The sequence below is a fragment of the Apteryx mantelli genome, chromosome 1, assembly GCF_036417845.1.
Source record: "Apteryx mantelli isolate bAptMan1 chromosome 1, bAptMan1.hap1, whole genome shotgun sequence".
Classification (NCBI taxonomy): Eukaryota; Metazoa; Chordata; class Aves; order Apterygiformes; family Apterygidae; genus Apteryx; species Apteryx mantelli.
In genome coordinates this window covers 100,117,647-100,144,403 of record NC_089978.1, presented here as the reverse complement: position 1 = coordinate 100,144,403, position 26,757 = coordinate 100,117,647, and the positions used below count along the sequence as shown (strand labels likewise).

Sequence of the window (26,757 nt, the reverse complement as noted above, 5' to 3'; positions counted from 1 at the left end):
GTAGAAGAGGCGGGTTCCTTGGGGAAGGTGCAAAGGAGACTGCACCAGCGAAATTCCCACTGGAGCCTATTTGTTTTTGTTGCTAGTAGTTATCATCCACCTGCAAAAGGCAAGAACAGAGCAGCTTTTTCCCTATTCCAAAAGCCTGAAGTAAAGACAATTGAGCTTGACTGCCTTGGAAACAAAGCAAGAAGAAGGGCTCTTGTCCAGCATGGCTGATAAAATGGGCAGGATCACTGTTATTTCTATTCTCATCCTCTGGGCAACCACACAGCAGGGAACGGGAAATGAAATTACAGGTGAGTAATGGAAATCCTGTCAGAGAACCATGGCTTTTATGTATGATAGCTTAGTTTGGATGTGACATATCTCTTTATTGGAAATAAAACAACCACGGTGACCTCTCTCTGGAGAGCTGGCAATGTCTCAAAAACCATTTAAGAATCCTCTATTGATAATTAAACAAACAAACAAACAAAAATCTAATCAAACCAAAACACGTTTGGCCCCATCTCTTAGTCCTCAGGCAAAAGCCTTGTCATTTCCTTTTTGCCAGAAATGAATGAGTAGAATTGCTGCTTTATGTTCAATAATGTCCAGATTTTTATGGAAAAGCTTTTTAAACTTTAAACTTTTTTAACTTTTTGAGGAAAATATGTATTAGTATACCTGGGAAATTTCAGGAGATGCATAAAATGAGGTTGTGGATGACATATTGTTTAACTCTTGTCTATGGTATGGGTTGTAACTGGGAAAACCTAACCGAATTACTAAGTTGTAACTGCTAAATTAAATCATAACTTTTTCTTAATTTCTAGTTTAATTTATTTAGATGGGAAAAAATTGTGATTTCTGGCTGTTTTTTTCCTGTCTTTTTTAATTAAGTGGTTTTGCAAGTCTCAGTTAAAATACGAGACTTTTTTTTAAAGCCTTGCAGATTTTTCTTGGTTATTTTGTCAAATTCACATTAAAAAAAGATATAGCTATAGAATGGGTGTCAGCAGAACCCCCCTTCTGCTGGCATTTGAAGTCAATGGCGTTGATTTTAAAAATAGTTTGGAAAACCTAGAAAACAAGTCCTTAATCTACATTTTTTTCATGTTTTGGAGCCTTTGCATTTTAAAGCTGAGTTTGAACCTTCCCTCTATGAGCCTGTTACTTTTGAGGTTACAGAAGTAAACTGCTATAGGTTATCTTTGAGGTTACATCAATGCAAGAGAGGGCCTTGTCTTTGACTCCTGCTGTGCTCAGATGAGAAAGGATTTTGCAGATTCAAACTAACAGTGGCATTTCTGGCACTTGAAAAGCTCTTGTGAGGTTTCCAGAGTTGCAACTAAGTCTGTGGCATAAATACTTCCAAGCTTTTATTATTGCTGATTGTTTGACTATGCTCTCAGATACCAGGCCTGATCTGGGTTTGACCTTGAATTCTATGAAGAGTGCTTTAGGAGGCTTTCCTTTCAGCCTCTCCTATGAACATTTGTTTCTCTTAATAAAGTGTTTGCTTTAATTGGTTTTGCTGTTGCTTAGCATAATAAAATTTGTATTTTTCCTGCCAGTGCTGAAAGTGATTCCTAAGATAAAAACGTGAAGTTCAGAGATGACAGGCCCAAGGCCTAAAGTAGCACTACTAATGTTAGGTGGCTACCTTCTACTTTGCTATTGACCTCAGCTGCGTGTTGATGGAAAAACAGCCAGTGCAGTTTAATTCTGTTTGATAGTGCCATAATCCCACAAGTGGGGGTAATAAGAACTGAAAGCCAATTTGCTGAAGAGCCCAAAGTGATCTAAGCAATGTTGCTCAGGAAGAAACTGCTGTCAGTAAATAACTGAACTCCGTAAGTGTCAAAGCTCCCTTTAGACTAGGTGGGAGTGATGAATGATAGTAAGGTTTGTGGAGGTACTGCACCTTATCCTGTTGCCCTTAGTCTTGTCTCTTTTAGAGAAAGTATCTTTGTATCACCATAGCGATATATCAAATCTGCTCTTTTGGCTTTGGCAGCTTCATTCTATGCCTAGTATTGTTATTTAAGTATGAAATATGATTTCATATCTGCTCTGACAGCTGTAGTTTCTAATTATAAATTGTGTCTAATTCTATACCATTTTGCCCTTTGTTTCATACCTGTATTTGCATTGCACATTGCTGTAAAGCCTCAGCCAGTTCAGTTGACTGTGGAATTTTTACCTTTTCAGTGCGATGTCCTTGCTGTAGCCTCAACTCTGCATTGAGACGCGTATCTTTGACATTCTTCTTACTCGGTTGCTCTCTTTGAATTCCTGCATTGCTTTAGCTGTGCTATGATACAAGCTCTAGTGAAATGGAGGAATAATACTGACAAGGAGTCAGGCTATACAGTTCTCTCTTATAGCCTTACCCCATCCTAACGTGATTTCATACTTTAACACTCTAACTCCTTAATACTATACTTTTTCTTTCTTATTTCCATAGAACAAAAGTTGTCCTACTTCTCCCACCTTCCTTGATCACCAGCAGGTGCTTGTGTACATTCTTCAGATAAAGGCTAGATCCAAAATGATTTAGATACTGTTTCCATCCCCGTTTGGGTATTTAACCATTCAGGTCCAAAACTGTGGCCCAGCTTCTCAGCCCTTTCTCTTCCAGCCACAGCTTTAACCCTGGAAGCACCTATATTCCACCATTATCTTACTCTTTGGAAGCAATCAAGATTGGGAAGGACCCCGATATGCTTTTGTGCATGCTTCCAGGGCTGGCCTAGTCTGGATAGGGTGAAGCATTATTGTATCTATCTCACTTATATAAGCCTGATCAGGGTCCAGAAACAATTTTTTGTTTGTTTGTTTTTCCATGCCTACATGTCTAGAAGCATTTGCTGGGGTAGATATTCTCAGAGCGCTCCTAACAAGTACCAAGGGAATGCTTTACAAGATGCAATGATGGCTACCTGTTTTTTCTAAGGCACTGCCTTCCATTTTAGGTGAAATGGTAATTGATCAAATGAATTGAATATAAACAGCCTTTGACCTCTCATTTCTGATCTGGAACCTAGAGTTATTCTCTTACCCCTCTCCCAGAGTGATACCTTCAATACCAGGCATGGGGAGGCCAGCTTACTTTCTCTGGCTCACTTATGTCCTGCAGCTGGATACAGGTTTTTGTGATTCCTTTAACCCTCCATCCTGGCCATCAGGTTTCTCTTCTGTGTCAGGCAAGGTACAGGTTTGAGGCCCTCGACTTGAGAAAAGCCATGTCCCCACCTCCTGCTGCTCACACCTGTCTCCCTTGACTCTGTTCTTAATGAAAAAGCACAACCCTAGTGCTTTTTAATGACAGAAAAGCCTTTAGGCTGCTGTCTCTGGAGCTAGCCTCAGGGACCAGACACAGAGGTGCCCTTCCTGAGGTTGGGGAGGAGGAAAAAGCAGGCAGTGGGATTTCAGGATATGCCCTTATTCCCGATGTTCTCCTGCTGACCTGCTCTCAGCAGCAGCATGTGGTTCTCTGGGCCCTCCTGGGAGGTCTCTAGCTCTCCCTGCGCTCTCTGCAGCGTTCCTGGAAAGGTGCAGTGAGCACCGGCTGCTCCCTAAGGGCTGGGAAACTGGGAGCCAAGGGGAAACGGTGGCTGGGAGGGCTGGGGCCCCACCAGCTGGGGCCATCCTGCGGCACCCCAGCGAGGGAGCGGGGCAGGCCGGAGATCGTGGGCAGGCTCAACCAGGAGGTGAGATCACCAGGCAAGTTCGCGGTGACCAGGCAGCGCTGAGGCCAAGCTGGGAAGTCAATCGGCAGATCAGGGCCAGGAGCGGCACCAGTGGTCAGCAGGCACCTCTGTGGGGCCGGGCCAAGGCTGGGCTGGGTGGTCGCCCACAGTCGGGATTAGGCGGGGCCCATGGCCGGGCAGAGGCAGGGCCATGGTGGGGCTGGAGCTGGCACCGCTGCAGCATTGTGGGGCACCGACTGATGGCCCCAGCTGGGCTGACAGGGGGCTGGGGCTGGGTGGGAGGAGGCCTGGGGTGGAAGAACAGGGACAGCAAGGGCTGCTGGGGCCCCCAGGGCCTGACAGCCCCTTGGCATCTAACGCTGCCTTTTGCCCCAGGACAGAGGGTGCTCAGCACAACTGCCTGCAGCCAGAGCAAGGTGCAGCGTGGGCCACCGGTATGGTTGCCCCAGGGCGAGGGGGCACCTCACCCACACCCTGCACCCACATGGGGCCCTGTGGCCTCAGGACTGCTCAGCAGTGCCTGTGGGAACAGAGCCAGGGTCTGGGTGGAAACAGGGAAGGGCAGGGTGTGTGGAGCTCTGTGGCTGCAGGAGCATGTGCTCTGGGGCTGGTGCAAGTGGGAGATATTAGCACCCCTTTACCTAGGAAATTGGGGGATACTAATGGATAACGGGGAAAGGCTGAAGTCCACAAGTGCTTGCCATGTTGCATCCACTGCTTTCTGATCCAAATCTATTTTCCATCTTGGCCTTTTGAACTTCTAAGGAAGGGGATGTCTTTCAGGCTCTTCTTATTCGAACAGTTGCTAAGATTAAGGCTGGAGGAAGACCTTTTAGGTCACTCAGCTGAGCCGACTTCAGGACCCTGTTGTGGCCTATGGTATTTGTCCTTGTACTACAAAATGGATTTTCCTGTCCAAAGCTCTTTATATCAGTCCTGTTCAAATTCTGCCTATATCTTTTATTTAACTGGAAATGAAAGCACTTGATTCCCAAGAATCTGATTTTTTAAAATTATTTTGTACATATTTCATCTTCTCTGATTCCCTAAGCTGTAAATATTTTAATTGTGTGTTTGTTGTGTATACTACATTAACTTCAGTCTATCTGTTGACTGGTTCTAGTCCCTAAGAGCTCTCAAAAATAACAATCTTGCCTTAGCTGAATTCCTGCATCTGCTTCACGTTTATCCTTATTGCAGTTCCTTTTGCTTCATCTGAAGGACAGCATAGACCTTTTTAATTCTATTCCATCTCTTTCCTGAATGGGATACAGGGTGACTCAGCCCCTCCGGCTTGTATAATACCTCTTCAGGAGATAAACTGTTGTCAGTGACATGATCGTAGGTTGCTCACTGCTCATTCTTTTACTCTACCTGTTTGTTTATTTGTTTGTTTAACTGCTCCTGAGCAAGTACTTTCAGTTTTGTTACATGCTTTATTTAAAACTAGTTTGCTCTATGTTAAATCTACCTTCATCATTGCTGGTTTCAGAGCTTAGAAATTGAGTCTCATTCTCAGACCTGCATAAAATTATGTAGTTAATGAGCTTATCACTGATTTCATTTAAACTGAAGTCAATGAACCATAGCAGCTCTCAGAGGATCTGATCTAACATTGCCTATTACAAATGTAGCTGGGCAAAACAGAAGCTCCAAGAATACCTTTTTTGTCAGACACCTGAAAGTGCTCCCCAATGATGTCTGACTACCCAATTTTAGCCTACAGTAATGTCTGAAGGATGTCTTCTTCCAAACATCTACTGTGACTCCTCTGCCTCTAAGTCACTCATCCTTTGTTCCATTTATAGTCAGTGGAGAAAGACAGGCACTTCGATGGCCTGAGCCTGGGGTGGACACCTGAAATACTTGGATGACTCTGACTTAGAAGTGCCTATTCCTCTCTACTCTTTATAGAGACCATTTAGGCTGCTGAACTTAGATACAGATGACTATGTGGTAGATAGCTGAAGTAGTGAATATAAACTCGACTTCTCTTGTCCCTAACTAAAAATATAGTATGCTTTTTTCCCCCCAATTTTTGTGCTTTGAGGAATACCCTTCCTCAGATAACTCTAGAAGCTCTTAGTCCTTGAGCACGTATCTGAAGTTTGGAGCATGTTTATTAATTTCCTTTACACTTATTTGAATTAAATTGCCCTTTTTATGCTTTATACATGAAGGCACTGAGAACTATTTGAATTTTCTGCCAGTCTTTATCCTTTTATGACTGAAATCATGCATATGATGAGCAGTCACTACTAATTTTTTCTCCTGTCCGTTTTCTGAAGTGATATTCTTCCTAACATCAGCTTTCCTGGAAATCATTCATTCTTGTTGGTTTTGTGCTGCTATCTCATAACAGTTTTTTTAACTAGACACTGCAGGGACCTTGTGCTGTGGGATGAAAAGTTAGTGCTGATCACTTTCTTTTCTGCTTTTTTCCCCCCCAGAAAAAGGTCTCTCTTTGCTAAGCTATCATCTGTGCAACTATAGCCTGACCAGAAATGTGTTTAAAATGGTTGCCTATCAAAAGTCCTATGAGAAAAGTATTTCCTGTGGAGGATGGATTCCATGGATGGTTTGTCCCCGGACGTACTATAAAACGCAGTATCACACTGTTGAAGTCCCTGAGACCACGAATCTTACAGATTGCTGTGAAGGATATGAACAAGTTGGACTCTACTGCTCTTTGGGTAAGTTTTAGTCAGATTAATAGTTGAAATAAGTGCTTCTTCTGGGAGGTGATTCACTTAAACTGAGACTGAGGTTTAATACAGTTCTGGGCAATAGGGGAAATCAGTGAGTCTGCAAAAAAACTACAGTAGACTTGGTCCAAAATGTTAAGGTGTAGACATGAAAGACTAATGCTCCTGATTCACAGGACTCTGCCTGTTTGTCACCCTTTCTCACAAATTCACCAGAAAATCAAAGTTCTAGGTGAGCATGAGGAAGGCTTTTACTTGTTTCCCATATGAGAGCTCATTCCTTTTCCTGGTTCAGTCCAATACGTGGGGCCAAGTGGAGTGACTCGCATAGCCTTGCGTGGTTCTGTGTCTGGTCTGGGTGAGGTTGCATTTCTAGTAAGAGCTTGATTTGGAGCAGGGTCAGTTTCTGGACTGCTCCCCTAGCTTGGGTGTTGAGTTCAAACAACTCATTGTCTCAGTGCAAATTGGTACCATACACTTTCCTATCAAAACTATATCAGGGCCCATTTTCTCAGGGCTTCCTTGGTTACCCAAAGCCATGTTTACATGAAGGACTAGAAACTGGTGAACCCTTTAGCAGATCTGATCTAACTGTTGAGCTTTTGACAAGACTCCTTACTCAGGAAAAGGTAATAATTTTTGACTCGAGCTGGAACTTTTTTCCGCTTCCCCCATCAGGGCTATATGTTGCCAACAATCGTTTCTTAATTTTAGCACAATTCCTGAGAGTCACAAGTAGAAGTGATTCCTTGGGGAAAATGGCTGAAATCCTCCAAGGGCCCTCCGGTAGGTTCCTATGACAAAGTCCCTCTGGCTATTGGTTTGCTGAGGAAGGTGCTTTAGTATAAGCCAACGTTTTTCCAGTAGAAGTAAAATGGTGCAAAAGGTTTGCATGAGTCCTTTTTGGCAAAAGAGAAGTTTATTTTGCTTTAAGTCCTTTAAGAATATCTGTAATCAAGTAAAAATCATGCTTGAAAAAGATTGTTCAGGTAGCATTTTGTGGTGGATTGTCTGTATTTGTTTCAGAAGATGATTCAAGTTATATTCATGCAACCTTCTTTTATGGACAAAACCATATGCTTTTAAGCTAAACAGGCATCCTGGGTTAGCTGGGTAAGCACTGGATGGTTCCAGCATCCAGAAAAATTCTGTAGGACAGAATTTTGTCTCATATTTTCAGTATGACATTGCATTTTCTCCATTTCCCCTTTTCAAGTTATGGTCCTAGGAATTTACATAGTATCAGCAATGTAACTAACGATCAAAAAGGAAAGGTCCTATTGCAGCCCTAGCCCTGCCTTTGGGTCATATGACTTGAGTGACTCCTTTCTATGGGAATGTCCCCAAAGCTGCTCCTGCATCAGATCACATAACATGACATGAGCGGGTATGAGCCATATATCTTGTCATGTGATCTGTCAAGAAGAATGTGTTCATCCTACTCTCAAGTTGCTTCAGTGTATTAGAAAATGAACCTCCAAACAACTTTTCCGAGTTGTTTTCTCAGTAATTGCTAATAGAATATTGTTTTAGGAGGAAAAAGCTTTTAACAGGAAGGCTGAAGCACAGAAGTAGTCATTGTTTTTTATTTGTTTTTAAAATGATTTGGTAGGGAAAAAGAATAAAAGCATAATTAGGCATACATCATCCCTCATTTTTTGTTTCCTGCTATTGTTTTGTTTCTGTGGCTGTTGCTAAATGTCAACCAGGGCAAAATTTGACCTGCAGGTTACAGTATTTCCAGGTAGTCTTGTCAGACTGGCAAAAGACTGACTATTGATAATACGTATTTTTCAAGCAGCAGTTCCAGGTTGGTGAAAATCTCCAGGGGATCTAATTCATGTTCAATAGTCACTTCAGTAAGATCTTTTAATATACATGCATGTGTGCACATTTGCACTATAAATAAATTAATCAAATGGCAAGGCTGAGAAGCAGTTGGAGAAAATTGCTTTTTTAATTCTGTAGCACAAGAGAATATCCGTGGCAGCCAAATGTTGAAGAGTGACTAGCAAGTTATGGTTTTCTGTTTGAATGAGAAACTCCATGCTTGGTTACACATAAAAAAATTTTTTTGCTAGTATAATTATATGCATTTTAGAAGCATCTCTAGCAAATATGGAAGCTTGAGAGGTGTCTATGAGTTTATTTCATCCAGTACTAAAAGTCTCCTGCAAAGCTTAGCTATGGAATTTCAAGTTCAATTTGCCACATTGTTGATATGCACTCTGGGCAGGTTTGTCCATGAAATACTGTGATCATCCTGACTCTTTTCCTGTCAAACTTAATTTGGGAATAATTTAAACCATCAAAGGATTTGTATGGTTTCTAGGTGATTTCTCTGTTTAGATTATTCCGGTATCTTTGCTTTTCAGGGCATTAGTCATAAATTCTGTGAATAGTAATGCACTGTCTAGACACAGTCTTAAATAAATGATGAAAAGAGGAAACTGGAACTGCTGAAATTACTGCGTGGTGTGCTGTTGAACTACTGTTATTTTCGTCTTGATGTTATCCATGCTGGCGTTCTCTCCATCGTACTAGGAGGTGAAAGGTCAGCATGACCTTTCACAATAACCTGTTTCTGGCCACTTCCCCACCTTTTCTTCTTGGAAGGAATCATTTACCCCTGCTTGGGATATGACAGGCCCTGCTTTTCTTATTTCTTTACTGTTGGGGCACAAATACCTATATCATTAGTCAAGTTACTCTAGTATTTCCCACTAGTTGCCTGTTGATCCATTAAGATAGTTTTATACACACACAGACACAGAGAGAAAGTACTTTAACTTTTTTAAATTCAGATTGCAAAGTCAAGTATCTAAAAGTTAGGAAATGCTAGGGTTAATTCTAAAGTTAGAATTAAATAAATACAATTTTTGTTCACTCTCTGTGCCTATGCATGCACGTTTTTGTTTGTTTTTTTTTTAATTACCTGTTCCTCTGCTGCCTTGCCCCAAGAACCACGTTCCCATGTCATGCTCAGAGATGATGGAAGCCCTTCTAATGAGCTTCCCAGCGGTGCATCACTCTGGCCTCTGTGTTCGCTCTGTGGTTGAGTGCTCTGCTAAGCCTCTCTCTGAATAGAGAATTATTTATCACCTCTTGAGGTAAATCCTGGAGTGATTCACAAACAGTATTTATCTTCATGAAGCCTGTGTGAAGGAAGGGAGGTTCTCTGTCTTACAGCTGAGGAACTGAGCTGCAGAGCAATTCAGATCAAATAATTTTGTGTGGCCTCTTTGAGACATCTAGGGTATGATCTTTCTTCAGGGCACTTAGTGCTGCCTTTAACAACTGTACGTGTTTGGAGTGTAGAGCCCAGTGTCTTCGATGGTGACTATAAGGAATCCCACATTTGCTAAGCAGATGCCAGGGCTGCAGGTCAGGTTCCCAGGGCTGCAGGTCAGGTTCCCAGAGCCTGCAAAACCCATGTATCTGAAAGGTTGTTATGAGTTTTTTGTAAGTGACTTTCTCAGCATCTTGCAGGAATTCTTTTAGGCAGAGACAGAGTCCAATTCTCCAGGCTAGTTTTCCATTGCCTGAATCAGTAAGATGGTTACTTCTCTTCTTGTTGGCTCATTTGCCACCCACCTTCCATATTACTGCGTAAGATGAAACAGGAGAGCTGCAGGCAAGAGGCTCCTTCCTTATTTACTTTTCTACCATCTATCCCTGTTTGATCCCCAGCCAGGGAACAAAAGAGTGTGTGATGAAGGCTGGTGCTGGCATATGTATACAAAAAGGTTGAAATAAGAACAACTTTAATCCTGAAATTCGTTAATTTGAGAGGACTTGATTTGAAAAGTTAAGACCACTCTTCAATCAGAGTATTTTTTGTGTGTAAAACTTTCTAAGGTTTTCAGAAAACCAACTGTAAGGTGAAAAAGCAGCACAGACTGTTTTTGTGTTTCAAAGGCCATGTAGCTCCGTTGTCCAATAGCTGCATCCTTGCCAAATTTCAGCCCTTGGCTCCTGAATGTGTTCTGGTGAATAATATGACTTTTCATAGGAAAGGGCAGTAAGTATTTTGTCAGACACTGAACCAGCACATCCTGACTCTGCCCTCCATTCCGATTAAGCCCTGGATGGACCCTAAGGATGGAGAATTTCCATCGGAGCCTCAAAACAGGGTCCTATAACAAAAACTACCAGACTGTCTTTGTAACAGACTTTGCCAGAAGCTTTTTCTATAATATCATAGGTTTGCTTCCACCTTCTGATGCCTAAGACAAATGCAGGCTTTTCATCCTTAGCTGTGCTGCACCCTTTGGGTGAAAACTGACTGCTCCGGGTGCAAGGAGAGAGAGGAAGGGAGGTTACTGCTGAGCAAATTGTATCCCCTAGCATCTACCTCCTAGGAGATCCCCCAGTTTTGTGGTCTCAGCACACACTGCGGCTGTTGTATTGATAGGCTTGTAACTGAGCTTTTGGTTGCTAGGCAGTGAGTACTGCATTTCTACTTCTCTAAGTTTATGCAAATAATGAAGGAGAAAAATCTATGCTTTATCTGACTGATGGAGGTGTTTGCCAGCTTGCTCCCTGATGCTTACAATGTTACTTGGCAGATGGCTTAGCTCTGGGTGACTGTCCCCAAGATGATCGAGGTGGAGAGCCTGAATTGAATTTCAAAGTGCATCTGGTATGATGAGGCAGAAATGTGATGTGAATCCTTCCCTGTTTCCGCTGATGTAAAAATGATGACCTTTAGGTTTTAGATAAATGGGTAGTGCGGCACTCGGCCAGGATTCAATAGTGTTTTCTGAGATTGCGCGTGACTCTTAAATTCTTTATATCACAGTTCAACATGCTAAAAAAAAAAAAAAAACAAGACTTGTGTGCAAAAAACTACTTTGAACCTCAAACCTGCTTGAACTGAATCTTGGAGCTGGAGGGGTTTGCATGCCTGAGTCCAGCTTACCAGAATTCACTTAGTTTGAATAGTAAGGTATATTTGTGAGAGGTCCCCCGGTGCCAGTCTCTGTGCAAGGTCCCAGTGCGAGAGGCTCCCTGGCTCAGAGAGTTGCCAGAGGCGGTAGGCAGAGGGTTAATTTCTCAGCCTTTTCCCCAGCATCAGGTGGAAGCAAACTGGTTAAGCAATTTGCCAAGGGACATGAAGCTGGTCTGTTGCAGAACTGGGAACTGGCCTTGCAGTCTGAGCACAGAGCCCTGCTCACACAGCCTGTCACCCTGGCAAGCCTCCTGCCTCCAAACCTGCCTCCCTCTGTGGGAGGTTAACATGGAGCAACTGCACGAGCCTGGGAATGTGTAGAAGAATCATTCAGGGGTGACTAAGGCTATATCGCAAATTATTGGAGCTTTAGACTAGAAATCAGGAAGAGATTTCTAGCAGTAGGACCCGTTTCAGAGAATGATCTGCAGTGCCAGCCCCTAAGACACTTCCCAAGGTGCCTGAGCCAAAAGCAGAGGTTGCTGGTCCGTGCTGGCAAGCAGAACAGGTGTGGAGACTTGCTGGACTCAGAAGTAACTTCAGTCAAATTGTACAAGGTTGGGCTTTTTTGTTTTGTTTTAGCCTGTCACTACAGACCTGGGTCTATGATGCAAAATGAACATTAGGTAGCAGGATAAATCCTGCAAGATGTAAGGGAGTCAGCCTTTCATCAGGCCTGGGGGGCGCTCCTTATTCACTGTCAAAGGCTCTTGTGTGTCTAATGCTAACTCTACTTGAGTGATGCTCACAGCCCTGTTAAAGGGTGTGCTCATTGACTGTATACACCCAAAATATAAGCATGGAGCATACCAAATATAATAGAAAATATAGAAAATAGTGTGGGAAGGGCACTGACCCATGTATTCTGGGTCCAAATCTTTAAAATTTCATGTACAAATAAAACGCCTGCTGCTGAGAGGTCTTATCTCAGTGCCTTCACTGGTCTCCAGCTTGTGGGTTCTGGCAGGTTTTCCAGCAGAATTGTGGACCCCCATCACTAAATTAAGCTTGCTTTTCTTAACTACCCTTCAGAGAACCTTAACAAGTAGACCATGGACCCCGAGGAAGACACAAACATAGGCTCAAAATCACTGATTGCAGTGGACTATCTCTTTACGCAAATATGACTGCATGCCCATTTGCAGAAATGGCTGCAAATTCTGTGTGCTGAGTTTTGCATGCTTAATTTTGAGCTTGATCCCTGGGTTGTAAATTGAATTGGGGATTTGCAGTACTAAAAATGAGATCTGTTACAGAGTTTGCTAAAAAGCCAAGGCTCTCTGCAGTAGACTCCAGTCTACTGTGGATTAGCAGAGAGGGGACCAGAAATGTGCATGTGCCAGCACATTACATAATTTAGTTTAAATCTTGACTAATCGAGACCATTTGCCTGTTTGAGAAGGTTACTTTGCTGAGGCAAAAAATCATAGATTCAATATTCCCTTCCATTTCTCATTTACTTTTATTCAGAGTCTTGGAATAACAGAAATTGAAACCCTGTGGAAACTGGCATTTCATGATAGATTTGTAGTTTGCTCTAGGTTTTTATAGACCTTACATTTGCAGTTGACTTTATTATGAGAAATGTCTTTCTCCATTACAACCTGTTTCTATAGCAAGAATCATCTTCATTTTTCTCCTGGCTGACTTAATTGCCTGGTAAATAGATTGAGAGTTTATAAGACCAAAGAGCTGTAGGTACCAAATGAATGGAAAAGAGAAGAAAAATTTTTATGCCAGTTGGAAAGAATAGAGCTGAGCATTACTTGGAGCTATATTTGAGAGTGTGGGTGAAGGTGATGTTTGTAGAACTTAAATATATTTTTTCTTTTCCTCTGGAGAAGATTAGGTGTTGGCGTTGAGCCAGGACCACTGTTTACAGTTGGTTTGGGAAGCAGAAACCACCTGTCTTAGCTACCCTTTCTCCAGGGTTGTCAGCCATGGGTTAGCAATCTCACGGGATGCATGGCTGATACCGAGTGGATGCTGTCAGGTTAAAGACCATGAGCTAAATTCTGCCCTCCTGTCCTTGTGTGTAACCCATTTAACTGTAACTGAGAACAGCATTTATCTCAGTTCTCGTGTAACATCTTTGATTATTTATTATAACTAAAGGTTAACTTTTTTGAAACAAAAGGTTAAAGAAAATCTCCTGAATTCTAGCTTAGATATTACTTGTTTGCTTTGATCATTATATTTTATTTGGATTAGTCATAGCTGACATCAGGTACATTTTCTGATTTTCTGAATTTTGCAGTGCTTCAATTTCTCCATATTTAGAAACTATATATATATATATATATGTTTTTATACACACACACACGCACGCACACACACACATTTATGGAAAATTATAAGTTCAAAATTTCTGTAACGGAACTGTCATGAACAAGAGAAAATTCTGATAACATTTACACTTTTGAAATGAAATAGTGGTTGCTGTTTTCTCCCCATGAAAACCTCAGAACAGACATACTTTTAGAATGAGGAGGAGGTGTTTGTTATAAATTCAACATTACAGTTTTACGGAAACAATGTTCTATATTTTTGCTCTCAGAAATGTTTTTGTTACTTAGCACTCAATAGATCCAGTATATTTGCCTCAAGACCTGGTCTTTGTCCAACGGAGAATATGGAAACATCTGATTATCCTTGCACGTTTGACGCTGAATGTCCAGGGCTTAAAAAATGCTGCAACTCATCCAAAGGAGCAGGCTGTGTGGATCCAGTGCCAGAGGGTATGCTATTGATAAATTCAAAACTGCTTCTAATACAAAAATATGCTTTATTTTTGCTTCTGAGGATGGGAGTGGGCAGAACAACTGTTACCATAGCTCTTCATAAAACAAATATAGAAATCTGTTTTGGATCAGTTCCAGGATATTCAGTTTCAATATTTGAATCTGCGAGCCCTGAATAGCAGGTGCTACAGGTCCAGTGGACTTTGCTCAAGTTCTTCTAGCTAGTGGTGCTGTCTCAGCATGTAGTAAACATAGCAGTAGCTGATGGTTTTATTTGGGCCCTTCAAAATTTTGAATTTAAACCTGGCTTCAGTTTCTCAGGGCCTTCTTATAGCTCTGAACTGAGATATCAGACCTCAGATGATTTGACTGTTTAATTTTGTTCATTTCAGAAAGAATATTCTGGTACAATGTGACAGTGCTTGTTAAAATGGATTTTAGTGAATTAATCAGAGTGGATCCCCACCTTTTGAATCATTCACGCCTGTTACACTCCATGGTATGTACAAAAATATTCTTGTGTGTTGCTCATTTCATCAGCATTTCTGTTACTCAGTAACCACTAATGGCTTTGGTTTGGAAAGGATCTCATAGTCCTCTGTGCAGGGCATAATCTTCTACCTAGTTGCTCCCCCGTTGTTCTGTGAGATAATTGTTTTTGGCCCTAATATATTCCTAATAACTGAATGTCAACTTCATCCTCAAGAACCTCAAGTAATGTGGATTTAACATCTTCTTTAGTAAATTTTTCAGGTCTCTGCCAAGGGGAATTTAAAGTTTTCACACTCTAAAATATATTTTTTTCTCCTGCTTAAGTGATTCCTGCTTCAGCTCAGTTCAGTTCTAGGTCTGTGACAGTCAGACTGGGTTGGGGTTTCAAGACCTGCAAAGTGTGATGTTTTCCAATAAGGAGTTTTGAGTTGAACTTTTCAAGAGACAAATCTGATCTATGAAATAGGGATCTACATGCAAGGTGGATTGTGCAAGGCTAGAAGTTTCTCTGTCAAAATCTAGGAATATGGCATGGGACTGTCTCTGGATCAAGGGTATTTCAGTTTCATTCTTACAATAGCAAGCAGTGCTCTGTGAGACAACAGGGTATTTCTTTTTCTGTAGGACCAAGGCTCTGCCTCGTGCATGGATTAGCAGTGACCATGGTAACTGTGTGTGTATAGTCACATTACAGCAGCACGATATGTATCTCGGTATCCCAGCTACAACAGATAAGAAGAGGCTGAGGCAAGCATCTCTAAAGGATGGTCTGTCTACAGGAAGAACCAGGCTACAGACTAAGGCAGTGTTCAGACAGGGTGGCTTTTTCTGTCCATAGAGTGGTATTTAGGAACTGGATTGATGAACTAGGACAAAGACACCAAACCATAAACTTGAAGCATTTTCCTAGTACATGTCACCATTTCATGGAGAAAACCAGGCTTTGATGTGGTCCCTGAAAGGTACCTAAAAGGGAAGTTCCCTATTACCCTTCTCTTTCATTTCTGCTCCTCCCCAGTTTCCAACTGGGAGTGAGCAAGTAGCAAAGGATACCCCTCTCCCACCATAGATGGGCAGGAGAACAGAAATGATAGTAGTAACATAGAGATTTTGTATGAATTTAGTTCTTCCTCCTGCCTAAATTCCTCTTCTCCATGTACTAAAAAAAACAGAAGCCCTGGTCCTGTCCTGTTGGGGTAAGGAGTAGAGGGCAATGATCTACCAGGACTTACCTATCTTGGTCTCAATGAAGCTATGGCAAAAAGTCAAGCACTCAAAAGAAAACACAAAAAGGAGGCTTTGTAAGGAACCTTTTCTCAAAAGAATGTCTTCCAGGCCCTGTCTGCTCCAATGACTCCTCTTTCAATGCTCAGCTGGTCTCAGTGTCACCTGTCTGATTTGTGACTTGTGGTTATGAGGACTTAATCAGTCCCACTGTCTCTCTCTGTAGCTCTTAGTTTCAGTCTCCTTGCTCAGTCTGTTGCTTTTTTCCCCCCTCCTTTTTTTTGTTTTAATATTCCTTTTGCCAGCACTAGGATTTTTCTCCCTCCCTGTAGCTCTCATTGCTTCATCTACATTCTGTTCTCAGGCCACTCCTTTCTTCTTTTTGGGTCTATCTCTTATTCCTTGTGTCCCCATCAGTGCACCTTCCCCATTATATTCCCTGAACACCAGTTAAAGCAACAAGGGGAAAGGCAATGCTCTGCATTCACAGCTCTGTTGCTTGCTCTCAGGACAACACAGCTGAGGACTGAAATTGTAAGGAGAGTTCTAAGGAGTCACTGGAAAAGCTGAGTTACTCTGTCTGGTTCAGAGCTCTTAGAGGCTGAAGCATGCTTGGAGGCGATGGACAGAAATCTAATTTTTCAGTGCATTTGAACTTGGACAAATGTGGTCACATTTTCCTAGTAAGAAGAAAACCCACAATCCTAATGCAAGTCAGTCTGCACATATGCCAAATGGCAAGTAGTTCTTCCTAAACAGGCAGGTGATGGTAGAGTTTCTTCTGCATAATGTCTCTGGAATTCTCTTTATTGACTTTTCATAGGTCCTAATTCTTAGGAACTACTGAATTATTTCATCTGAAGCCTTCAACAACCAGAAGGAAAAAAAAATCAGCCTGAGGCTGACTCTTACCCTGGAAAACTTTACTTCTCCTGGCCAAACTATGGCAAAGTTAAAGGACCCTTTCCAGTTGCTTAAAGTAGGAAGTGTTGGACAGCTTTATTAGAGGTGCACAAAGAGCCTGTCTAAAGTATATTCTGCCCATTGAGATTTTGCTGTTTAAGCATTACATGCCAAAGAGAACATTTCCATATCTTTCTGGGTTACATGCTCTCAAAGCGTTTGAGATCTGACATTGCAGCTCCTCCACATGTTCTGTGGTTTGGCATTACTGTACTGTAACTCTTTTGTGAAATGCGATAATAAGAAGAGCTCTCCTTGCATAAATACAGACCTAGTTTGCTAAGATTTCTGAATCGGTGCTTTCTGCACTCAGTTTATAATGGTAATCATTGCATAGATTATGCCTCATTGGCATGCAGTTGTACTGATAAAGAAATGAGATACTGAAGTGTTTGTTCACCTGTTTTCCAGATTACTGGAGCGTTACAGCCCTTGAATGCCTCTGTGTATCATATCCAGAGTAACAATGCAGAAATATATGCTGGGACAGTGGCCTCTCAGGTTCTCACTGGATTGCATCAACCAGCTCCACTAGTGGATATTTCTTCTTCCTTGAAGGACATTGTGAAGCGTGTGTATGAAGTGATTGACACAGATGTGCAAGGTTGCTATTTACTATAATCCTGTCCTTGGAGGAAGCCTTTTTATCCCTCTTCACTTGGGATTTTATCTGTATGACTGTCCATTGGCTTTCAGAAATTTAGTGTGTCAAATCTTGTAAACTTTGAAAATATGGCCCTAAATTATGCATTATAAGATGAGTAGATGGGTGTAGTTAGTAATTATTTTGGAGTGAATAATTTGGAGGGGAATAGTCCTGCTTCCTGAATTAAATTTATTTTCTCCTAATAGCATAGCCCACCTTTGTATTGAAAAGCAAAGGGGGTTCAAGTCTGTGGCACAATCACTGGTTATTTTAAGCAGAAGAGGCTCTTAACAAAGGTGTTTGAGGTATTCTTAGGAAGCAGATATACTCTATTTGTGTAGACTTGTGTTATTTCCAGAAGCTTGCATGAAACACTGAGTATTTATAGTCTGTTAATTACTATTGTGTATTTAAATTTTAGGTAAATACTTAGTCGATTTAAATAGATTTAATCTACTTTTTTGCTGCATATTTGTTTGAACATTTCCACTCCTGAAATGCCTCAACAGCACTGTTTGTCATCACTTCTTACTCTGTGTTTATTTTTGAAAACTCAGTGTAACTTTCAGTGAAACCGCTGGGTAGATCTGCCTTCCCCTGCTTCTCATTTTGCTTGGGTTTGGATGACACCCTGGAACTGCAAGAGAGGGCTGCCACTATTACCATTTTATTCCAAAGAATCTGAGCAAAAAAGTGACAGTTATAACTGAATCAGGGCTTGTTTCAGGAAAGGGCAACTTTCTGATTTCATTGCACCCGTGTGGATCTGGAGTTGTTTCAACAAAGTTACTGCAGATTTTCACTAAATTTATCATATCCAGAGTCTGATTGACATGCATTGCAAATCAATCTCGATGTTGCTATCAAGATCTGTGTAAAATGTATTCTTCTTCTTAGATGTCAATGAATGTTCCTATGCCGAATTCAATGCTTGTCCTAAGAGAGACACCTGTGTAAATCTGGAGGGTTATTACAGTTGCAACCCTGAGCATGAACATGCTGATGTCAGCCCTCACCAGATGAACACAAGAAAGGAAGGTAAGAAATGTAGGCCTCATCTTGAAAATACTGAGGTTGCTTCTGTGGAACTTTGGTCTAGTGCAGGAGCTGCCTGAGAGGCAAGGATTTCTGGAATACAGAGCGGTCCATATCCTCCTTTTGGCAAAAGGTGCCATCGGAGCTAGCTGTTAGCTGCTTCTGATTGAAACATGGTGTGTGTATTTATCTCACAGTCCCAGACTGTCTCCCATATCTCACCCTCAGCTGTCCTTATCCACCTGCCAAAATCTCTCTAGCTTCAGACCTTGACTTCTTCTCAGAGCAAGTCATTCATAGTCAGTACACTGCCCCAGCGGCCTGGGGAAATATGATTAATGACATTATGCATACATAAAGTCTCCTTCCGTTTTGACTGCATGACTACAGCCTGAACTCAGTGGTTGTATAATATCACCTTGAGCTGCTGAACTGTTGCTGAGTTCCCTTCTGGAGGCAGCTGGAGTTTAGCAGTGGGTGAAATGATTCTTTGCAAAGTCCAGCAAAGTATGTAGGCATGTGCTTACAGTCCACAGACATCAATGGGCCTGCTAACAGGCTTACAGATTATGAGATGAATAAATGTTTGCAGATTCAGTGCTTTAGTTCAAAAACAATTTTACAGTCCCTTAGTCTCAAATATGAAGATAATGTATTATCATTATACTTATGTGATAATACATCCATTTTCATTTGTATTTATATTACTTCTATTGCTTCTTTTCAGCTGCTGAAAATGTGAATGATATTACTTTGGATTTGCTTTATTAGGAATGCTTTACTGTTTCTCCCTTAGGCATAGTAGCATCTATTCCAAGTGCAGCGTTGGATCCCATTAACACTGGCAATAGCTCTCAGTCTATAAGTAATTCAACTTTCTTGTCCATGACTAACCAATCTGCTGAGGCTGGATGCTGTAAGTAACCTTGGATTTGAGTGAATATTGTCTTGCTTTTAATTCAGCACCTCTTTGATCCCTTTTTCCTGAGGCTGGTTGAGCTATGGGAGGATGTTCACAAAAGCTGATGATAGTTTTGGAGTGAATCTCCACCTATGGAAATGGAAAGAAAGAGGGTCCCCCAGTGGGAGATTCAAATCGGGAGCTGTAGTGCTGTGAATGGACCACTAGAAAAGGCCCTGTTATCCCAGTGGTTACTGAAGGAAGCTGGCCTCCTTGAAGTGGGGTGTCTGCGCTTGATTTCTTGAGCCACTTCTGCCTGGTGAGCAGTTCAAGCACAGCTCCTGTTGTAGGATTTGTGTTGGATAATCCAAAGCCTCCAACACAAGGAAGAATTCTAGCGAGGGCTGCACGAGGTGCATACCACAGTCCTGCCTCTGGACCCAGCTGAGTGTTCATCCCTGGTTGGTCCTGGAACAATGTAAGGGAGGATCCAGTCCCGACTGCAAGAGATCCTCCTGGCCATGGCCACCAGGATGCAGACCTTTTGCCTCTGAGTCCACAAAAATGTTGATGGGGTACTTGTTCAGCCAAGAGGGCTGGCCACAGCCACCCTACGCTGGAGTTAATGTTTGTGAATGAATATTCTCTCTGCGTGAATATTCTCTTTGCATTGTATTATAGCTGTCTGAGGGACCATGATAAGAACAAAAACAAACCCCAATAGATTTGTCTTTATATTGGTGACTTCAGTCCTTTCAGGCAAGAGTTATCACAATCCTTTTAAGAACATTCTGTTCTTCTTTAGGGAGGAAATAGCTTTAAAGAGTTCTTTGCCTAGTTCACTGAGACAGGCTGGATGTTCTTGATCTTCATCTTTATCCACAATTTCTGATCCAATTTGATGCTAAAGGAATTAAACTGAAGTCTCCCTAGAGCAGGGCAGTATGGCTTTGGGGTGGTCTGGCAGGAGGCCTGGAAAAAACTCTGTCCCATTAAAATAATTTAAGAAAACAACCCTTTTTCTCAGGCTGTTAGTATAAAAAAAATTGAAGTTGTGGTGGGAGTATGGCATGGTCTCTAATTTAGCATAGGGGCTGATGTTCGTCTCACCTGATCCCAGCTGACTATAAGAGAGGTGTCTAGTCTGTGGTCACCATCTGGGCTGTCTCTATAGTTAGTGGAGAGAGACAGGCCCTGCTCAAAAGCATTTCATCCCACTTAATATAGGTGCCTCCTCCCCCTCCTTTGAGGAGAGGAATCATCTATGAAGAGTCTTGTCTTTTCCCATTGACATGACAACGACTGCACTGGGCTATAGTGGCATAAATAAGTAAAAAGGTCTCCCCTTCCTCCCCTACCCCTCAGCCTGTAAAAGCTGGGGTCTGTGTTCTGCTCTGACTTATGTGGAAATTGGTGTTTTTTTTCCAGGCATAAATCAAGGCAGTGAATCTCCACCTAAAGATGTGCATTTGATGATTAAAGTGGCAAGAGGCTAAACAAGTGTGAACATATGTAGATTACACAGTTTCACTAGTTCCAACTTACTTTTGTTGCTTGAGCCCGTAGCTCACTCTCAGCTTATCAGTATTACCAGAGATTCAACACAAATACTTATGGTAAAAGGAAAAAAAAAAAAGAATGAATACTCGATTACTCACTCTAGTGGTTCAGGGATGAAGGAACCTCTTACTGTAAGAGGGATGCATCTGTTGTGATGTAATTGAAAGAGAAACTTCCCCTATTGATTGTAGAAGTGCATGTCTATAATGGATTTAGAAGAGCACAATGTTTTAAGGATGAAGTAATGCTTTTTCTTTGATAATTCTCCCTGGGACTGTGGTAGATCCCCCTTCAATTAGAAACCACCGAATCTTCAGTGTTACCAGCAGCAGTTTTGAAATTTCTTGGCACATCAGTTCCACTCTGAACCATACTTTTCAAGTCCAAGTGTTCAAGGACAAGGAGATTGTACAAAACCTGAAGACAGAGGAAATGAAAATGGATGTGTCTGGACTGGAAGCAGGTGTGATGTATTCAGTAGAGATCAGCTATGAAACCTGTGGAAAAAACAGCATCTCACGTCAAAATGTTAAAACAGGTAAATAGCCACTTGAAAATATTCTCTCTGTTTTTACACTCACTTGCAATTCAGCAGTGATCCCTCTGGGCCTCCCCAGTCTACATTTCCCACCTCCTTTGACACTTTCTCTGCTCCCCACCCCAGCACTTTCACAATCTGGACTACCAGGCAGCAGGGCTTTGGCCTCAGCTGATGAAGCAGTGCTAGAACTGACTCAGACAATTACAGATATCAGGCTAAACTGGAATACACTTTTTCTTGTTTGGCACTCCCTTCTGCTACCACCACTAACCCTTCTCCCATCAGGGTCTTTTTTTTCCTGATTTATGGTTGGGGCAAGTGAGGAATCCAGTCAACTGGTTTGGCCAGGGCTCTGCTGAGCTGTTGAAAGTGCTCAGAGGAAGGCCTGATTTTGATGAATAGTTTGTAAGTAAGTGACCAGGATTAAAGTGGATAACAAGAGCTGTGTAAGAAAGCTTACAGAATAGCTGCATAATTTCATTCAATTAGTCAATGATGTTAGCTCCCTGAGACCCTAATCTGTTGATCAAATGTAACTTTGCTTTTTCTTTATCCTTAAATTATTTCCTGAGCCTTCACAGAAAAAGAAATCTCTTCATTTTCTTTAAAAAGCAGGCAGTGAACTGTTAAATACCTGCCAGCATGGGAATGCTGCTATTTATGTTTATCTGTAAGAGCCTTCCCTTCGATCAGATAAGAGATGACTCCCATTTGGGTCACCAGGAGCTGCCTCTCTTCATTGGGGGGGAAGTAGGAGGTCTAGTGCTCACAGAAATGGGGTTGGCCTGCAGAGTATGGAGCCAGAGCCCTTGAAAAAAGAAGTTTTCAAAGACGAGTCCAAAGAGTAACTGACTCAGATTGTTTATACAGGTTAAATTGGTTATAGATTCCTTGACTCTAGGTTTCAGCTGATGTGCTCTGTGCAGGATCTCTCCGTGCTCACCAGAGGAAGCAGTATGCACATTTTTTTTCCTCTTCAGTTTAGGAGTATACTTACTCCTGCACTGCCAAGATCTGAAATAAAAATTATTGCGACTGATGGATTGAAGATGAGCTGGCACACATTCAACCTTGGATGTAAATCAAATGCAATAGTTATGTAGGGCCAGGTCCACAAGGATATGTGTATACCCTCTCACTCAGTTGGAATTAGGCACCTAAATATCTTTATGGACCTGATGCAAGTACTCGGTGTATAGAAGACTCATAGCAAAAAATTGGCATCAGTTTCTTGGTTTAATACAAAATTCTTTTACCCCTCATATCCCTTCCCTCCCTCCCACCCCCCAAAAAAAGAGGAGGAGACCTTCTTTTAAATACAAAAGGGGTATCTTCTTTGAAATACGAACAATTTTTCTCCCACTATATTTCTCTTACTAGCAACACGCTCTAGTCTTGTACTCTGTGTATATTTGGGTCTAAAACAAATGGTTGCATATCAATTCCAGATTTATACATTTTATCTTAGGTTTTGCCAAAAACAGGTGTGCTGACACCATATTACTGCTGGCTGTCAGCATTTGGCTATGCCTCTGAGATTTTGATCTGAGTACATCATGTTGACTGAATCCTTTCCTTTTCTGCTTGGTCAGCATGTATTTTGTGTCCTACAGAGGCCAAGATATTTGGTATCACTATGAGGATCCTGAACTACAACTTCACTGAAGATTTCTATGATGCCAGTAGTTCAGCATATCAAGAATTTTCAAGACTGTTGTTTACAGAGGTAATGTTAAAGTATCGTGGGTAATATATATTTTTTAAATTGAAAATTTATTTAATAGAGGATTTTGTGCACAGCTGAAATGTCCCTTGAAAATCATCATATCATTTCCTGTGACCTATCTTTATAATTAAAACAAAATCCATCTGACTAAACAGATCAAGCCCTTGATCTTGTTAGCAATGGAGCCAATGGGAATTTTCCCTTACAGAAGAGTAAAGGAAGAAAAAATCAGGCATGCAATAGGGACTCCTTTTCTTGGATCTTTACTTTGGCAATAAACTTGCACTAAATTGACTTGAGGCTTTTTAATGGATTTTTGAAATGACATTGCTGGTGTTCATTTCAGTGCTGTCTTCTCAATAAATGTTTGACTGCTCTCAAAGCTCTTTCTTCTTTAAGCAAAAGTGACTGGGTTAGGCTTTCTTCTCTAGCTCCATTCATTATGTACCCACATATAGCCGCTATCAATGCTCAGGTATAATCAGCCATGAACAAAACTGAGTCATGATCTCTGTTACCAACTCTCAGCTTCCCAAACAGGGAGGGTATTTCAGACACCGTAATCTCTTACAGTTTTGTTGTAGAGAACAGGGCCCAGACAGAGGAATTCAGATCTTCATCCAAAATTAAACTTTCCCAAAATACAAGGGGACTCATGAACAAAGGTGAATATAAAACTGTGGAGAAAAAAAAAGCTAACAACAATGGAGCTATATTTTCAAAGGCAATACAGAAGAGGCATTTACTCATGAAAAAATGGTAGTTGAGCCTTCTGGCATGGTTTTATTTCCCATAGCTGCAAATTGTCCACTTCTGTTGTGCAGGAGGACTTTTGTTGGTGATTCTACTCTGAGGTTGATGCAAAACTAATTGGCATCATGAAGTTGGGAAGGAAAAGAAGGGCTGCCCATCTGTGCCTCTTGTGCCTCACTGCATGTTTGGGAGCACACTGTCCACTTCTCATTTCTTTCCTCTTCTCTTTTTCTTGACTCCCCACCCAGATATGAACTTAGACTGGTTAAGCAGCTTGTTTGTAGAAATTTTTTGAGCAAACTCCAGTTGAATGGGAGCAAAGTTGTGTTGATTTATGACTATGCACCGCATGCTCAAAGGTGTGCTTTGAGGTGCACATAGGAAAAAAAGGCTCAAGCAAAAGAGATGCTTCCCAGAGATGTAGGGTGAAACATGCCAACTTCTGCACAGCTCAAATATTGACAGCAGTATGCCAGCTTTCACACTCAGAGTAACACCATCTGTTCAATAAGTATGTCTACTTAGCTGAATGTTAATCAATCATGATGTAATTGTGATATTGCCTTTAAGCTGAGCTGTCTCAAATACATTTTCTGGAAGCTACCCACCCATTTTTCTTGCCACTCACCCTGAGATTACTTTGTCACCGTACTCGGTGCAGGCTAGCCTTGTACTGGGGAGTTTCAAATAATCTAAAGCTATGTCTAAAGCTATGCCTAAAGTTGTTAATCAAACATTTCCAGAACCATTTTCTGGCACTAAGACGAGATGGCACAAAACAGCCTGCATCCATACTGTTTGGCCTTCCAAAGTATGGTGGCCACATTCAAATTGCTTATTGAGACTGGTCCCTAGCCTATGCTAAATGCCAAACCCTGCCTGGGTACCGCTTGCGGTAAGATGAGTAGTCAGATGGGTCCCATTTTCAAGTGTACCTAGGTGCACAATGAGACTCTCATATCTGTGTGTTTATAATCTCTGAAAAATAGGATTTCAAAAACGCTTTGAAACTTCTTTTACTAAATTTTTCTACTAATACTGCATGTGTATAAATCTTTAAAAATGGTACCACCATGATTCAGTTTTAAAATAAGCTACTCTTATTGGGTTCCTAATTGTTGATGCTTCTCTCACTTTATTCAGATTGAAAATTCATTTCCATCCAACATTTCTGCCTTATACAAATCTGGGAAGCTGAAAGTGCAAATTGAATCTCTGCAGGCTGGAAGTATCATTGTGAGGCTCAGAATCACTGTACAGGATCCCGAGTTTCCAGTTGATGCCTCTACATTTGCCCCAATGCTTTCTTACCTGTACAATGGTTCCAGGCTTTTCGTGGATCAACAAAACACCGCAGTAGAAGGTATTTTTTTTAAACAACAAAGCAGTGTTCATATTTTGATCACCCATGGTATCGTTAGCTTTCTTCACGAAAAGTACTTTATAGAGAAACAAAGTACAATGTGGATCTTACAGTGATTTGTTGGAGAGAAAACCATGACATCAGAACACCTCTGTGGGCTTTTATCTGTAAGCCCAGAAGAAGGAGCACTTGGCTGTCCCCAAGTGCCTGCAGGCACTCTTTCCCTCTACTTTGGTATGTTCAAGGAGGAGAGGAGCACTCAGTTTCCCTATTAATTTTCCTCTCCCTCCTCCTTGTGAGCTCTTGGAAGTTTGCCATATCTTGCACTGAATTGAGGATAGGATTACTTTGGAATATTTGAAGCCTTTAAATACACACGCCCTCTAGACAATTTGTACTTCAAGGCTGTGGGATTGTATTTGGGCCAGGGCTTAAGAAAAGAAATCCAACATCTTCACAATAGAAATCCAGCTAGAGAAATTCCCTAATGTCCTCTTAGTGAGTAGGACTAAAGAAACATGTATGGAATTTATGTTAAACTAGGCATTTGTTTGATCTTAAGTAATCACCATTTTTATCTTCAAAGGACTAAGTTCTGGCTTCAGGTTTCACAGCTGACAAAGCCAGTCAGAGTTCAGAGAGTTGCCAAAGTCAACAGAATGGGTTATTCTTCTCTCCCAGTGTACTGTGCCCTTACAAGCTTATTTACAATGATCAGGGAAAATTCCCTTTGGAGTTGCAGAGTATACCAAGGTTAGAGAGAACAGGAGAGGAAAAAAACAGAAAAGACAAATTGCACCTGAAGTCTATGAGTATTGCACTGCTAGCAGATACTGAATTGCAAGATGCTGACGTGTGCCAAAATACCTTAAAAACGTCATTGATATAATCTTCCTGGCTGCACAGAGGATTGTGGGTGTCCTGAGACTGAAGGGGTTGGAAGGAAGGAGGCAAAAGTTCTTGAGTGTTATTTTAAATTCAGAAAGCCAGATGACTTCCAGTAGCAGCGCTCTTATCTAGGAGCACAGCCAATTCCACCACTCCTATTTAGGGCTAGAAAATGGGATCTATTTCTTAGCTCTGGCCAGACCAGCATTGTTTGACATGAATTTCTTAAAATCAAATATGGAAAATAAGGCTGAAGAGTGCAGCACATGAAGGAAAGGTTTTATGATGGGTTCAGGAAGCAGGGCAGCCTGAGTCCTGGGACATCTATTAGGTCATAAGCTAGCACAGCTACTCTTGCGTTGAGGAGCAATGCCACTTCTCAGATGCTCTGTGGAGCCTGGCCATCAAAAGACTATGTTCTTGGTTTAGTGACAGTGCCAGAGCAGAAAATTCAGCTTTAAAACAGCAAGAATGAGAAGTCAGAAGAGATAGCACAACTGAAGGAATGGCGCAATTGCACCTCTCTTTGTATCTCAATTATTAAGTTTTCTGCCATGATATATAGACACT

General features: G+C 41.5%; 1 protein-coding gene across 1 annotated transcript in view; it reads left to right on the top strand.

The window, feature by feature from the left end:
• The first annotated feature begins 223 nt into the window (after nt 1–223).
• The window catches only part of UMODL1 (uromodulin like 1), a 57,642-nt gene continuing 31,108 nt past the window's right edge, over nt 224–26,757 (top strand). Inside the window, exons 1-10 of the mRNA XM_013955257.2 lie at nt 224–299; nt 6,149–6,391; nt 13,931–14,092; nt 14,488–14,594; nt 17,186–17,378; nt 18,318–18,458; nt 19,252–19,371; nt 21,200–21,454; nt 23,071–23,183; nt 25,080–25,299. Coding sequence (XP_013810711.2) covers nt 224–299; nt 6,149–6,391; nt 13,931–14,092; nt 14,488–14,594; nt 17,186–17,378; nt 18,318–18,458; nt 19,252–19,371; nt 21,200–21,454; nt 23,071–23,183; nt 25,080–25,299 — 1,630 coding nt within the window. The remainder of the gene's footprint in view (nt 300–6,148; nt 6,392–13,930; nt 14,093–14,487; nt 14,595–17,185; nt 17,379–18,317; nt 18,459–19,251; nt 19,372–21,199; nt 21,455–23,070; nt 23,184–25,079; nt 25,300–26,757) is intronic.